Source organism: Carassius auratus, chromosome 46, assembly GCF_003368295.1.
Source record: "Carassius auratus strain Wakin chromosome 46, ASM336829v1, whole genome shotgun sequence".
Classification (NCBI taxonomy): domain Eukaryota; kingdom Metazoa; phylum Chordata; class Actinopteri; order Cypriniformes; family Cyprinidae; genus Carassius; species Carassius auratus.
This window is the reverse complement of record NC_039288.1, coordinates 5265018-5282039: the sequence shown is the minus strand read 5'-3', so window position 1 is coordinate 5282039 and position 17022 is coordinate 5265018. Positions and strand designations below refer to the sequence as shown.

General features: G+C 35.6%; 1 protein-coding gene across 4 annotated transcripts in view; it reads right to left on the bottom strand.

Moving 5' to 3' along the window:
• Positions 1-17022, bottom strand: part of LOC113063935 (E3 ubiquitin-protein ligase NEDD4-like) — a 70361-nt gene that overhangs the window by 11258 nt on the left and 42081 nt on the right. For 2 of the 4 annotated variants that reach the window (XM_026234399.1, XM_026234400.1), the window contains 9 exons: positions 16499-16659; positions 16130-16265; positions 15748-15933; positions 14491-14571; positions 11397-11453; positions 9843-9977; positions 9032-9199; positions 4875-5072; positions 3293-3370 (listed from right to left, as the gene is read on the bottom strand). In XM_026234399.1, coding sequence (XP_026090184.1) covers positions 3293-3370; positions 4875-5072; positions 9032-9199; positions 9843-9977; positions 11397-11453; positions 14491-14571; positions 15748-15933; positions 16130-16265; positions 16499-16659 — 1200 coding nt within the window. Of the gene's footprint in view, positions 1-3292; positions 3371-4874; positions 5073-9031; positions 9203-9842; positions 9978-11396; positions 11499-14490; positions 14572-15747; positions 15934-16129; positions 16266-16498; positions 16660-17022 lie in introns of all 4 variants that reach the window. The other 2 variants (XM_026234398.1, XM_026234401.1) reach the window with 2 other exon arrangements.

Sequence of the window (17022 nt, the reverse complement as noted above, 5' to 3'; positions counted from 1 at the left end):
AGAGGACCGACCTCCTCTGGAAGATTCTGTCACAAACAGCATCGAGCGCAGAGCGCACCATGTTCCCCCATGCCACCAAAAGAGAAATCACACACACACACACACACACCACCAGCTTGTGAGACAAAACTACAGTAATGCACTGGGAATCATTTATACAGAGTTATTAAAAATAAGAAAAATCATATACAAAATATATGTGTGAATGTACCAGTCGTTACTCTTAACTAGGTCAATTGAAATAAAGATAAAATAAAATATAAGTATTAGATTATACACTAAAAAACATTTAGTGTTGTTGCTTTGGCAGCTAGTTGAAATTAGTTAAAGTACTAAAATTGCTAAAAATTAAACCCAGTAATTAAAGCTAAATGGAAATATTAAATAAAAACGAATAAAATGACAAAAGCAAACAATTACTAAAATGTAAGTAAAAACTGAAAATTAAAAAATTAGAGCAATTAAAAATAGTAATAAATACTATAATAGTATATCAATTATACTTAACACTGGAATGTACTAGGAGTCAGATGAAGGAGAAAAAGTATATTCTTAGACATTTTATATAAGAGTGTGTAATAAAAAAAGCAACGTTGTGAAGTTACAGAAATGGATGTATTCGCATATATTAATGTACTTTTAGTCGATTTGCATGTGCATGGCATTTTCAACATTACGTGAAAACAAGCAAAAAAATGGATGTATATTAGATTAGTCCCTGTTTGCTGGCACGCATATCCACTGAAAACCTGAGAAGAGATGGTGTGATTACCAAACATCTCTCCTAGGTGGGAAAAAAAAACAGTTTCCTCACAATCTCATCATGTGAGACGCATATTGCATCAACTCTTGCTAAAAGAACAGTCAAAAACCAAACTGTTATCAAACAAACATAAAAAGCTTGTGCTCACTGGAGATCATTTATGGTAAAGTGTCACCAGGGATGCATTATTCCTTTTGTATTTGATTTTTTAAAATTTATTTACTATATTTACTATATACACTAGGGGTGTAACGATACGCGTATTCGTATTGAACCGTTCGGTACGAGGCTTTCGGTTCAGTACGCGGTACGCATTATGTACCGAACGGTTTGTTGGACTAATTAATTATATTTGAAAAAAAAAAAAAAAAAAAAGAGAAATATAATGATATGCATTCAACAAGGTAGCCCAATAACCCAAACGATGTAACAGGCAACGCCCCTGCCCTGACACCCCCGAAGAAGAAAAAAACACCAACTTATATGTTTATGTTAGGCTACTCAGCAGGCGCTCGCTCACTCAGTACACGCTGAAGGCTCGTTGCAAAATAGCCAATGCGTTTAACAGACCAGTAATAGAAGCTCCTCCAATAACCAACAGGTCTGGTGTTTGGGTGCACTTTGGATTCCCTTTAAGCTATAATGGTGATGGCAAGAGAGTGGTGGATAAAAAACAACGTTATGTCGCATCTGCTACATGACAATAGGGTACACCAGCGGGAATAAAAAAAAAAACAAAAAAAACAACAACAGCGGGTATACTTGAAACATGTCAACTCATTTACATCACCTTATTGTGTCAGTATCTGGGAAAAGATGAAAAAAGGAGAAACATACACGCAACAAACTATCCCCTCAGCATTTAGACCGACATTTCCAACTGACTCAAACAGGGCAAAAGACATCACCACGGCGATCGGTAGACTACATTTACGTTATAGCCGCGGATATGAGACCTTACTATTTACCATCCATTCTGTCATCACCATTATAGCTTACAGGGAATCCAAAGTGCACTCAAATACCAGACCTGTTGGTTATTGGAGGATCTTCTATTTCTGGTCTGTTAAATGCATTAGACGAGCCTTCATCGCATACTGAGTGAGCGAGAGCCTTAGGGGCCGTTCACATATCGTGCCTAAAAACGATTGGAAAACGCTAGTCGCGCCGCTTTCTCCTCTTTTCCAAAGCATTCGGGCAGAATCGCTCATTAGGCGTCTGTCTTTGCTAAGCAACAATGACGTGCTCTCTCCATGAGTTGCGAAAATTTCAGCAAAGGATAAATGGATTTGCAGCTCTAAAAATCGCTTGCAGTAGCTCTGCTACTAAATTTATTTCAAAATTGCAATCCATATACAACTATGATCAGCTGTTCCATCATCTTTCAACGTTGTTACAAGGAAAGGATGAAGCTGATTGGTAAGTTCTTGTCACATGACCCGCGGTGCGCTTGCGGCATTCTGAAAAGTTTAGATGTTTTTACATTTTGCTGTATCTAAAACGTACCGAACCGAACCGTGACATCAGTGTATCGTATCAAACCGAACCATGAATTTTGTGAACCGTTAACACCCCTAATATACACTATACATAAATATAAATAATATTTTAAAACATATTTTGTCTATATACAGTATAAACAGGATTATTTTGAGTATTTATGGGATTATTTAGAACATTTGTGAGGATCTTGTGATAAGACGGTCTCTAAAGTGAAATGAGGTGACAATACAAAACGTTTTGCTACATTTTGCTTCTCCTATTTGCATTTATATTGGCTCAATGTGAGTAACAGTTCACGTACTGCCACAGAGTTCAAGAAAAGAAAAAAGAAAAAAACCCAGATACACTTTGCTACCCAAGCCACAACCGCTTATCTTTAGCAAACCCTATTATATCTGAATACAATCCTGCAAATTGCTGTTATTGTAAATTGTATTATGTTGCATTTCTTTATAGGTTATCAGCCAACCAGCGAGCATTGCATTAACTTGCCAATGTCAATTTTGGCGGTTCTATTTGGAATAGATTTCAGTATTGTTCTTGGGCAAATTTTAAATATATATATATATATATATATATATATATATATATATATATATATATATATATATATATATATATATATATATATATATATATATACACACACACACACACACACACAAATATATATAAAAATTATATATATAATTTATATATAAAAAAATTAATTCTCAGATGGCCTACTACACTGTCAAATTTAATGTAGCATAGTTCTTTTACAAAACCGCTTGAGGCCATAGTACATCAACAAAGAAATCCAGAAAACACCACAGCCATATTCCTGCTGTTGTGTCATTAGTTATGGTTTTCCCATTCAATTGTCAGACCTAATCCTATTTTTGGCTTTGCAGATTGAATTAGTTTCGCGATTCTCGTATGATATCACTGTTGCCTTCGTGAATCTGCATCGCTGTGTCACACCAAAAGGACACATGTCACACAAGGCTGTTGAAAGAGCTTTAACGCTACTCTCTTTATACTCACAGGAAGTGGGCCGAGGTCGCCAGGGTCCAGGGATGCTTTTGTTCTCATGTGAACAGGATACTTTAAGCGAGGATCTTCCTGTAAAAGAAAAGAGGTTGACACATGCTCAGATTTTCCCTGAAGGTTTTATCCTCATTTAACAGTAAATTGCATCTGCTGTCTGCTGCCAAAATGCAGTTCTTTAGAAAATAAGTTAGTAATACTAGAATGATTGTATTTCTTTACATCTCATGGGGAGATTATACAGTAAAAACACACAGTGAACTTTTAGTCTTCTCTGTGGACATTTCAAAACCACAAGCAGGATTTAATATAGACATACTTTGTAAACCACAATGTACTATTACATGCAATTGTGCAAAGAAAAGAAAAACAATTTATTTTCAATTTACTTTAAACCTGTCCAGTTACAAAGACAAAGAGAATGCAATACATTTAACAGAGAAATGGACAAAGGCGAGTCTGTGTTGGGGGAAATTAGGGTGCTAGAGAGAAGCTGCAGTTCCTCTGTCAGACACCAGGTGGCACATTGATTCGGAGCGTATCACGTCAGCATCACCCGGGGCATCCCTCCAGCTATGGGGCACTGAAGTGTGCAATTGTGAGCAAGATTGTGTTTGTTGGCATGTGCGTATCTATGAAAGTCATTTTTCTGCCAAATACCTTTCACGCAACGTAGGCAAACATTTAACAAGATTTAAAAAATACCAGATCTACACTTCAAACATTTGAGAAAATGGCTACCACTAAATGTATTATTATTATTATTGATTATTTTTATTTTCATTATTTATTATCATTAAATTAGAAGTTTGTACTGGAGACAATACAAACTGATATACTATTATAGTTATTGTTAATGTGTAGATTTGTTTTTTCCCATTTTCATTTCAATTTTAGTGTTGTATGTGTGTGTGTGTGTATATATGTATATATATATATATATATATATATATATATATATATATATATATATATATATATATATATATATATATATATATAAATCATTCCATATATATTCTTGTATATATTATAAGAATATTCATGATTCATTACATTCATTGCATGCACAATAACATAAAATTAAATTAAATTCTCTGAAAACTCTGCAGCTGAGAGCAGACAGTGCAGGAGGATACTGTCTGACTGCTGTGAGAAAAAGCCGACCAGTCAAGCTCCAAGTCAAACTGCTGACAGTATTTGTATCATAGTAAACAAATGCTTAGTGATGAGATATAAATAGATATTAGCAGTGATCACAGCTGCATATAAACCATGGTTATGTCAGCAAACGGAACTGCAGACCTAAAGCGCTGCCGTTCTCCAACATCTCGAAACATAGTACACCTATAACTAATATATATCATAACACTTCAAACTAGGATTACAACAGAGCCTTCCTTTACCATGCTACTAAGCATGATTTTTTTTATTAGGTTAAACTATATATAAATAATTTTTTAATTTATTTTAATCTTTTCATTTATGGCAATCTTGCATTTTTCCCTCAGAAGTCATTACAAAGCATTCTGGCATTGCCCTCACCATGCACTTCACTTGTTGGAAGTGTTTGTCTTACCCATGTAGTGGTTCTGCTGTTGTGGTCGATGAAGAACGGCCGTCCATTCGGTGCAAGTCTCATTTCCCATCCAGGGGGCAGGAAGCTCTGGTTTACTTTATGTTGGGATTTGGGTGAGCTGTAGGGAGACGGCTGCGGGGACTGAGGGTTGGATAACGTGTCCTTTACGGCTCGCCGGATCTGGCCGTTATTGGCTCCCTGCAAAAGGAAAAAGAGCCAATGTTAATTATTTCCCTGTTATTTAGTTTTACAGCTCTTGTGTGTAATTCATTTGAATTCTGTGTAGGAAAGATTTTGCAAACTGAAAATGTTTTTTTTTTTAAAGATTTGGAAAATGCAGTATGGGTTAATGAGGCATCACACTGTTATTTAATCCTGCTAACATTTTAATTAGTGCACAACACAGGAGGATTTCAACTCCATTTCACCTCTGAGCATCTTTCACCTCTCTCTCTTGCGCGCTCTTTTTTTCCAAAAACAAATGGTTCCCTTTCAACACTTTAGCCCTGTCCAACACTGATTATTTATTAATAAAACCCGGCATTTCTTTATGTAAACGATTAGATAAGAATATCTTCAGATGCAAATGTAGCACCTGTCGTGTGATTAGTCACAATTGCTCATCTGATGAAGGAATTCTAAGCATTCTTTCCTTCTGAAAGCTAAACCACAAAAATAAGATTAGAACAAGGAATAGGACTGTGTTCCCAGAGTACTAATAACACAGAACATGAACTACAAAGAACCAGCTCTTAACTCTGACACAGCCAATCAAAATTAAATGAAACGTAACCTAAAATGGGATGTTTTTACATTCCTTTCAAAGCATACTTCTTCACATACTTCTCAGCAACTAACCCAGCTCCTAACTTAACACTCAAACGTTTGTGAATCCTTTTAGCCACATTATTCAAATATTCAAGCTACTGCAGCTAATGGTAGTAGAAGAAAATCAAAACAACAGATTATATATTGGTCGTGTAAGGATCTGTCACTATATATCAAGCTCTACGATACAATATCAAATACATAAATGAGAGAAAACCTCTTCTTATGCAAGGAATCATCAAGAATTGTTTTCCCTGTACTAAGATCAAATACAAGTTACCTTTCAAAAAGTTTCATGTTTCAAGAGGCCAGAGATACTTTGGTTAAGAGATGCACTGAAACATTATTTATGTTTAAAATACTGAGGTCAAGATATGACAGAAAGAAGCAAGGGTTTTTAATCAGGATCACACCAGGCAGTCCCATGCATTTTTTGTTAGCTACTATTTTTTTTTTTTACATGAAAGTGTGGGGCTGTAATAAGCAATATTTGCTATCAGAGAGAACCCAAGACATTTATTCCCAAAACATCTGCAGATTCGCCAACAGAGCTATTGTTTATTCCATTAGCAAAGGCATTCTTCACAGCGGAGACCATTAGCTCTGGCTGAGGCCCATCATTGCAGATAAAATTGTTTGACATTTTAAAATGAATATTCTGGATTAAATTACAATTTGAGCTTTATAAACACCATATGTGTCCTGTTATCAATTATCACTGGAAATAATTTGCAATACATTTTTAAAAACGAAACAGTAAAAACAGCATGTACACAAGTCTAACGCATTACAAATAAATAACAATATAAAAATATTATTGTAATATACTATATCAAATGCATAAAATAAAATAATTTCATAACATTATGGGAAAGTTTAGTAGATATATACAGATATATTTCAGAACAATATAATATAAAATCAAAATAAGAAATATGTTTAAGATCAGACTTGGATTTAGAGCAAGAGAACTGAAGGAAAATATGAAGTCATGGCTGTTTGAAAAGTTCAACTACTTTTTGGCAATAGTGACACTTTGGCGCGTTTCACAATAAGCAAACGGACAGCTTTTAGGGTTCAAGTTTTAGGTAGCGTCAACTGATACGAATGTTCAAATCGGGGGTAGAAGCCCTTTTCTTCCATGCACACGTAAATGTTGATGAGCATATTAAAACTTCATACAAACAACAGCTGCTCAATTCAACTTTGAGAAGATTTCAACAATCACCAATAAGAACTAAACTTCTCAAAGTCTGTGGGATGATTGCAAGTACAGTACATCAAGGATTTTTTTTTTTGTATAGTCAAAGTCTCATCTTATCTCAGAGGGCGTGAATAAATTTACAGTTTCTATAACGAAAAAAAAAAAAAATCATTTTGACAGTATATCCATAATGTGTTCAATCTTATGTAATGTCTAGTTGAAAAAAAAAAAAAAAAACGTGAAAAATATAAGCAAAATGAACCGATATCAATTAATAAACAAATCAAAAAATCTAATCAAACTATTTAAATATTGCATGGTTCAAATGAATTCATTTTGTGAGACTAAAGTGACTATGGGGTGATATGGGAGTCAAAACTAGCTCTGTGTTTTGTAGAAACTTGCCTTACAAAGCAAGCAAAAATAAATTTTAGCAGACATTAAGCAAAAATATCTGACTTCATAATGCCATAGCGTGCAACAAAAGAAAACACTTCATAAAACAAAACAAGTTTGCTGGCAGCTGCAAGAGAACAAAATGATTAATGATAAGAGCACAAAACAGAAATAACCAGTTATTTTTTTCTTTTACTCTGCATCGAAGTGAATTAAATTAACTTGAATTGAAAGGTCTGGAGCAGACGGGTCATGAAATGGTTTCCTGACTGAATTGGCTTTTGGGAAATCTGACTTTCATATTAAAACTGATCCATGCACAATACAAGGGCTACAAATAATCATTTGCCTCAGCTGTTCATAGCTAAAAGAAGCCAGTGGCAGTGTGCATAGAATGTGATTCTGATTTCCCTTTTCAACCAACTGTGTGTGGATATTGTGATTATATTACTTTGCACTGTCGCGATGGAAATTAAACTGACACTTGTCTACCACCAAATGTGATGAAAAACTGACTTTGTTAGTTGCATGAATGATAAACTGAATCTCATTTACGGAAATGACATGATTCAAATCAAACACACTCAAACTGAAGGAAACATATGTCCAGACTTGAGCTTTAACAACTATTACTTCAAAAGTTTATCTAGAAGTGATCCTTTTTTCTTCAGAACTCCATGAGTCATCACATGTAATAAAATTCCTCACATTAAGTCAACAATGTCAAAATATGAGGAAAAACAAAGACTGGCATTGTTGTCACTAGGGGGAAGCAAACAAAGCAAAATATGGCAAGCACAAAACAAAACAAAACAAAAAAACAATGTTAATATATATATATATTTAAAAGAAATTCACAGTTAACTCTTTTCCCAAGAAATTAACACTTAATCAGCAAACACTTCAAATAGATGAAGTAAAGACCTTTATAATGTTGACATATTATAAATATTGAATATAATGTGTAGAACATTTATAAGCTATATAACATTCTAAATTCTATTATCATGTTAATATATAAATTCAGAAGGATCATGTGACACTGAAGGCTGGAGTAATGGCTGCTGAAAATTCAGATTTGCGTCACAGGCATTAATAACATTTTAAAATATTAAAATGGAGAACAGTTATTTTAAATTGTAATAATACTTCCTTGGTGAGCATAAGATACTTTTTCAAAAACAATAAAATAAAAAATAAAACTTTACAGACCTCAAACTTTTAAATAGTAGTAGTGTAAATAATATTGGAACACTGTATAAAAGTACAGAGAATAAAAAAATAAAGAAAAATAAATAAATAAATACTGGTTAATAACAAACAAAGTGTTTGAGATTAATCAGACGGTTAAATGTATAACTCTGTCATCATAAGAAGGATAATTAAGTTGTTCCAAACCTGTACGAGTTTCTTTCTTCTGTTGAACACAGAAGACATTTTGAAAAATGTTGGTAACCAGACAGTTGCTGGTAGCCATTGACTTCCATATTCAATGGTTACCGTCAGCGGTTTGCTTACCAGCATTCTTCAAAATGTTTTCTTTTGTGTTCAACAGAGGAAAGAAACTCCTACAGGTTTGGAACAAGTGGAAGTTGAGTAAATGATGATAGACTTTCTATTTTGGGTCAACTATCCCTTTAACAGATGGACTGGAATCAGGTGGAGGGGCAAAGTAAACAGAAAGGAGGAAGTCGGTGGATAAAATGGAGGGTAAAGCGGATGTTCTCACCTCTAGTGAGGAAGAGAGAGTGACGGTGGGGGAACTGAGGCTACGGGCTCTGCGCACTTGTGGTTCGTTTAGATGGCCGCTGGAGGAGGGAGGGGTGGAAGCGGGGGGTGTGGCAGCTGTAGCGCCCCCTGCTGCCGCAGCTGAGGTACTGGCTCCATCTTCAGGGTGCTGCTGGTCAAAGAAAAGGATGAGCTAGCTAGTCACCACACGCTCTAGTCCAAGGGCACGCCATCCCACACGGACCCTAGTTAGACTGCATTCAAGGTTTAGAAGAGGTCCAGAATAGACCAGGTGTACAATACTGTAGGAAATGAAGGCTTATTAAACTGATCAATAATTCTAAGGTTTAATTTGATTGTGGGGACAAACATGAAGGTCCGTCTGGTTTATAAATGACTACAGAATATTTTTAAGAAGTTAAAAGTTTGTAGATCAGTTAAATAAGCCTTTTTATGTGGTCTATTATAAAAAAGAAAAGAAAAAAAGAAAAGGAAATGGAGAGAATCATACGAAGTGTGAAGAATAGAGAGTTTACTACCACAAGGACCAGAAATATAAGATAAAGATCAAGCGGAACCAGAGTGGCAATAAATAGATCGAGAAAACACACGACTGGCAAAACAAATAACACACTGTGACGGGACAAGTACACAAGAACATGGGAGAAAACAGATAAAGGCAGAACAACAGAAAGTAAATGAGACTGACACAGTTTAAAACCATCGGCCAATAAAGAAGGAGAGTCATGGAAGACACTTGGTGAAAAACAAACCGCCGTTAGCTTTAGCCAGGCTATGCTAGAATCCTGTACCTGTAGAATGGGCCGCGTCCAGGTGGTGCTGCGGTTGTTGTGGTTGACGTAGTATGTTCGTCCCTTGGGGTCTCTGCGTTCCTCCCAGCCTGCCGGAAGGCCTGGTGTGGTCAAGGCGTAGGAGGCCGATGGAGACTAAATAAAGTTAAACGAAAATTTTGAATATTCACAAAACAAAGAAGAGACTTGGTGATATTAAAATCTGTATCACTAGCCGCGTTTCCGATGTCGGGCCAAAGCGGCCGTGCTAGTGTGTGCCGGGGCCGGTCGCATTTCCACTGTCACTTCGGTGCTAGATTGTGCCTCATCTGCGCTTCCTTGGGGCCAGCAGCTCTGGTTTTTTGGCCCGACGAAAACCTTGGGCCAAAGTGGGCCAGCTGGGGCTAGAGGAGTAGTTATGAACAAAGGCGGAGTACTCTGCGTCATTTCATAAAGCTAAAAGTTATAACACCAGCATTAAAAACTTTTTCAAATAAGTTGAGCTCAAAACTCACTTTCAGTCAGCAGCGAGTGTTTAAAAAAAACTTGATCCAATGTGTAGTATAATCACCATAAAAGGCAGAAATATTTATAAGCGATGCAAAAGACTAAAGACTAGTTTACCATAGTAAACATGGTAAATGCAACCACTTGAAGAAATCAGACGTCAGCTTCTTATATTTCATCACAACAGTGCTTTTTTGGCCTTGGTGCTACAGGTCCGCCCGGCACCGTTTAAAGCACTGGCTGACACTGACCCGACAGTGGAAAAGCGGCTTTTGTCAGTTCTGCTACAATGAATGAACCGGTTTAGATTTTATTTTAGGGTCATATCTGTATTTGGAAGCCTTGTTACCTGATATGGCATCCAATATGATGATTGTGGGAATAATATATACTTAAAACCAGAACACTGACACATTTTCACAAACACATAAGAACACCTAAGCAACACAGCACCCAAAACACACTCCACACAAGGTGACATGTTTTAATAGTGTTATGGACACATTTAAAATGCATCCGATAAATATGTCTGGGTGAATTTATACATAGAGTAAAGATGGACATGCTGGGTGTCAAATGATCCCTGACAAGCTCTCAATTTATAGTCATACAAACACTCAAAAATCTGTATAAAATAAAAGAGAAAAAATATTTATGAAATGAGATGTGCCACCAATAAAGACAAAAAATACAGAATGTGGAATCTAAATATGAAATATAAAATGGTTCATAAAAAAAATTATATACATTTATATCATAATAATAAATTACATTAACTTTAAATAATAATAATTAATACTTGTATCGTACTAAAAGTGAAAATAAATCAATAAATACATTAACTCACAATATATTACAGCAATATCACATTAAAGAACTGTTGCAAAATGAAAAAAAGTGAAATGAGAGGTGCCATCCTTAAAGAACACTCATAAATAAACTGTATTTACAAAAGTAATAAAAATGTATTTATATTAATAATAATGAATAAACTTAACCACATCTAAATAAAAAAATAAACAACCAAAAACAAAAGGAGAGCAGAAATGTACAACATGTGGACATTACCATGGTGTCCTCAACGCCTGTGACCGTTTGTGCTCTTGTTCGTCGGGTCTGGGAGCTCTGCTGGGCAATAACAGCTGCTTTTAGATGGGGCAGGCAATCGCCCTGTTTTGGGCCAGTGGGAGAGGGGAAATGAGGGCAAATGGAAGGACAGGGTCAGCCAGAAAGCGGAACGACGAGTAGATGGGGAAGTGATTTTAGGGTGGTTCTTGTTATTTTAGGTGATTTTGTGAGAGGTGCCCTGCAGAGTGATGTAAGGATTCAGCAACCCCCCCAAAAAAATCAGTGTAACGAGATGTGATTACATGAACTATAGGGAGTGTATTTAATTTGAAATCAGTGCTGGAATTGAGAACAAATTGAGATTTGATTAAAGAGTGATAGGAGAGTGAAAGAAATACCCAGGTGCATATTTGTGGGGGGAAAAAGAATCATTAATTTGCAATTAAGGGATGATTAGTGTCAACATTTTGTTTTTGTCTTAAGATGATTAAAAAATCAGGACAGGATTTTCATTTTGTGTGAACCATTCTTTTAATATAATTCATACAATGGTAACGGACGTTTGTTAAAATGAAGCCTAACTAAAAACTAAACAATAAATGAATTCTTAATATATACTCATGTGCTTACCAAGTCTGCATTTATATGTAAAAAACAGAAATATTGAAATATTATTGCATTGCAAACTTGCATAACTGTTTCTTATTTTAATATCTTTTAATACATTATTTATATCTGTGAAGGCAAAGCTAAATTTTCATCAGTCATTACTCCAGTCTTCATTGTTTTATTTTTTTTTCATTATTTTAATATGCGCTAATAATTTCAAATATTACTGTTTTTACTGTATTTTTGGTGGCTTCCATAAGCGCATAATAATAATGACTGTAACTGAGACTGTCCTGACATTACACTGTGTCCACAATGACATATCTAAAAGGTTTTCAGGAATCATCCAAAGAAGTAGCTTCCTTCAGCAGTTCAAACTGACTCAAACTTGCCCACAGACTCACCGACTATAAAAACAGAGGAAACAACATCTGGGAAAATATCCGACTGGCACTCAGTGTTTCACATCTCAAATATTGAACGAGTCACCAACCGATCATCCTCTTGTGAGAAAGTAGACGTGATGCAGAAAGGACATGGAATGGGCCGCTATTTCAAGCGGATTCAGGCGGATGAGGAAAAGCATTTTTATTTCCAGTGAAAGGGAAATGTTACTTCAAAGTTCAGGACTGTAATCACTTTCACTGTATTTTTGATCAAGTAAAAATAAAAGATATTAGGGACCCCAAACATTTGAACAGCAGTTTAAAGTCTGCCTTTTCTTATAGTATGGTTTCAGATGACATGGAATATAGAGCATGACAGGTCCTGCTCACAATATGTTGTTGTATGAAGAGTACCAGCACAGACATTCATAAAATCAAAATTTGTTCTCTACGGAAGACAGAAACTCCATCAGGTTTGGAATGGCATTAGGATGAGTAAATTATAACAATTATGGGTGAACTATTCCAAAGTCATGTGGTTCTGAAAACCTTGTTAGTAAAACTACTATTCATGTAAATAAAGCTCTACAAACAACCGAATCACAGAAGGCTTACAGAAGCAAATCCAATTTGTGCAGTGTGCATCACATTTGCTTTATGCCTTTATAAGGTTTAACAACTGATCTTAATCCACAGCACAAGGTTACTGGAGCTATCCTGCTGCCAGATCTTATCTGGGAAATTCCCAGCATGCATTGCATCTAAATGCCACGATACAATAATGAAATGGACACCAAAACTTTCAAGGAACTAACCCAACCTCGTGACCCATCCACAAACCTCATTTCGAACAGATTTATCACACACCGTAGCAGACAGGGTCATCAGACTGTGCCACGCATTAAAACAATCTGCGAGAACTTTGCAGAAAATAAATACATAAACGTTTCAAAGCTGGGAATCATGGCATTTAAGCACAATTGCTTCAAAGATGCGGTGCACATTGTCTCTGTGCGTTGGGAGCAGGCTACACGATGACCTCATCCACATTGGTAATGTAATTTTACCTAATGTGGCTTATCTGCTGTAAAACTTGCGGTTCATTTAAAGAGACAGCACACTATTTACCACTCAAAACGTTTTGCTTGTGCATCTTAAAGCGTGACACAAACTTCATTCTTGTTGCTTGCAAAACAGAGAAATTATTTTGCAAACTGTCTCTTAAAAACTGAAAATGCCCCCATGCAGCGACGGTTACGAGGCAGCTCTTAAATAGAATGAAGCACTTCCTTACAAACATTACTGAACAAGCTGCACTGTAAAATGATCAATTGGGAGAACTCCCACAGTCACATTATCACCATGGAAACACGTCAACTTATCTCATCCGATGACATCATAATCACCACTACAGCCTCAATAAATCAATCCTACTTGCATAATAATACCTCATAAGTCACTATGAATTATCATTTGACATACGCACACAAAAACTACACAAACACATAGACAGGTGTTATATTTCTGAACAAACAATAGATGTAATTTTTTACATTTTCATAATATAATGTTTAACAGATCAGTCAAATATTAATAAATGATTATATATATATATCAAAGTTTCATGATATTTCTAACTACCTGTTTATGTGCATTAAATGATCTGTCAAGCATTATGTTTGGTTTATTATTTTGTTTTTGATTCTTATTCAACAGATATAGTAGAAAGAGGACGGATGTTCAAATAAACAAAGTTTATTTATTCGTAACCCATTTTATACCACAATTAATAAATAAATTTACAATACAACCATGAATGGGTTTCAACTTCATGTTGACTTTAAAGCATTGCATAAAGTGTTACCGAAGATTCCTATTGTCGCATTCACAGCATTCAGCGTTCCCTTAGATGTTCATTAGAGACAATTAAATCATTTGGAAATCAGGTGAACATTGGAATGTGTTAAGGAGTTTAAAGCTTTTTTAAAGATTTGACACTGAAAGAGTGAAAAAAAAAAGTATGATACTGAGAATGAGTGAGTGAAAAAAACACCACATGCAGAGTGAAGGAGAGGGGAGGAGGAGAAAAGAAGATTTACCGTTGGTGTGGGAGCTTGAGCTTGATCACTGACTCCATCAGTCATACTAGAGGAGCGTAGACGAGAGGAAAGAGGACTCTGCTGGAGCGAGAGAAAGAGATAAAAAGGCATTAGGCATGGTTATAAATAAAGGCATAAATATCGAACATCTTTTGGAGTGGTCATTTTCTAAGTGGTCCTCTGAACAGCACAGGCTCTGAATTCAGAGTTATTCTGAGTTATTAAAAACAGAAATCAAGCAAACAAAAATCTTTGCTTGGCTGAATCTGTAAATAATATTTATTTGAAATAATTTATTTCTTAATTTAAATAATATAATAATTAATAATATGCATGGTTTGTTTAGATGGGATGATGTGATTAAAGTTTAGTAGTGCACAAAGCTAACATAAAAAATAAAACAAAAATTTTATATGTAATGTTACTTAATTTAATGACTTAATATTTAATGCAATTTTTTTTACAACCTCTGCTTTCAAGGTTTTATTTTTATTCAAAAAAGGTCAGTAGTGTCCAAATCCATCTGAATTGATCTGAACTCACATGTGTCAATTTGTATTGAATGATAGATGATTGATTGATCAAGTGATTCTAAAACACATATGCATATGCTTGAATGTGTATATGTGTAGTTTATACCTTTCTAGGCCCCTTGCTTTTTTGTTTATTTAACATTTAGTCTAATTTGAATAAACTTTCAGCCACAAAAAGAGAGTGTAGCAACTTCAGCTTTGTTTAACTCAATTGGAAATAGAAACAGATCAGATTATAAAAAAAACTGAGATTTTGTCCGAGCCTTTACTAGACACAGTTTTTCATCTAGACATGTAGACTACATTGTCTGAACAAATGAGCAATGTATTATCCAGTTTCATTATTTGCAAATACCACAAAAGCCACTCAGGTCCAAAACATAAAATTACATTAAAAAAAAAAAAAAAAAAAAAAAAAATCTAGTCTTTAGTACAATGGGAGCAAATATTTTCCCAACTGAGTGACTCCTTTCTGCAGAAGTTCACAGAGGCGCTGCCTCCACAATGACTCACCGAGTGATTCAGTATGAGTGTACAGAGGTGCACGTGTGTGGAGTCAGCCATTCATTTTGACACTCTTCATTTTACTCAACATTTCAAGAATTTCACACATAATGTGTAAAATTAAAAAAGGAGTAACATCACATGAGTAGCTGTGCTCTCTCTCATTCTCCCCCTGGCCTTTCGAACATGGATGTCAGCAGAAAACTTTGTTCTCTCTTACCACAGCAGAGCTGGGTCCTGGGATTTCTCCGTTCATGTCTGGAGTGAGAGGCAATCTAAGGCTGATTTCATCTGAAAATTCTGGAGTGCTGGAGAGGGGCATCGCCAAAGAGGAGGGTCCGGACGGAGAATGGCTTAGATCGTCTGCAATTAAAGTTGGGTCCTCCTCTGATATGGGTTCCCATGACTGGTAAAGGAAGGATATGCATGAGAACCTAACATAAAATTGCTTTTAAATATACACTAAATATGTAAAAACATCTGATTATCTTTTAATATTTAACCACAGTGAAGTACTTTATTTAGAACCAAAAGCTGTTCACAGAAAGGATGAAGCCATCTAGCTCGCGTCATAGATGCAGCGATCAGAATGAAATACTAACATCGTCTATGTCCCTGATGTCCAGATGCTCATTTTCCAGATCTTCGCTAATGTGCCGTCGAGAGCGGAAAACTCTGCGGGCTTCTTGGTTAATATGCCGTAAGTTATTATCATTTTCCGTTTCTGAAACCACATCTCTAAAGCAAAGACAGGAAGAAAAAACTCGTTCCACACATATCAGTCTGGTGCAGTTGTCAGGAAATCAAGATAAATTCAACATAATGGCACATTAACTAGTCATTTGCAAAGGAATCAACAAGATAACATTTTATGTCACAAAGAAACTCACATCAATATTCTGATTTTAGTTTTTCAGTGTTTTGGCTCATTTTTACATATGCTTTTTGATAAATTAAAAAAGGTCACATACACACTACTGGGCCTCTTCCACTGTGTGGTGCGGTTGTTGTGGTTGACATAGTATGTCCGTCCCAGGTTATCGACCTTCTCTTCCCAGCCCTGAGGCAGCGGAGGCAGGAGCTGCTGAGGTCTTGGTGAACCTGGATCAGTGGAGTCTGTGACTTCCCAACCCTGAGAAGAACAAAGTGTGAGACACAAGAGTAAGTGAGAGTGAGACAGTCTTCAAAATGTTAGTATTTTAGCACCAAAAATGTAGGGACAAGGTTGTTTTCAAGAACATTTTAAAAGTCAAAAGTCTCAATGTTTTTTTCAAATCCTCATTGCTGTGAGGATGAGGATTAAATACTTTCTCCTATTCCATCTTAATATGTTATGATTAGTATTGCAGCTGCTATGACACAGGACAATCCCCTAACCGAGGAAAAAAAGAAAAAAAAAAAAAAACCAAAAAAAAAAAACAAACAAACTGAAGAGTGGGAATAAAAGTCAGAGAACAGGAAGCCAACAAAGGTAAAGGAAGGAAATGCCAGACAG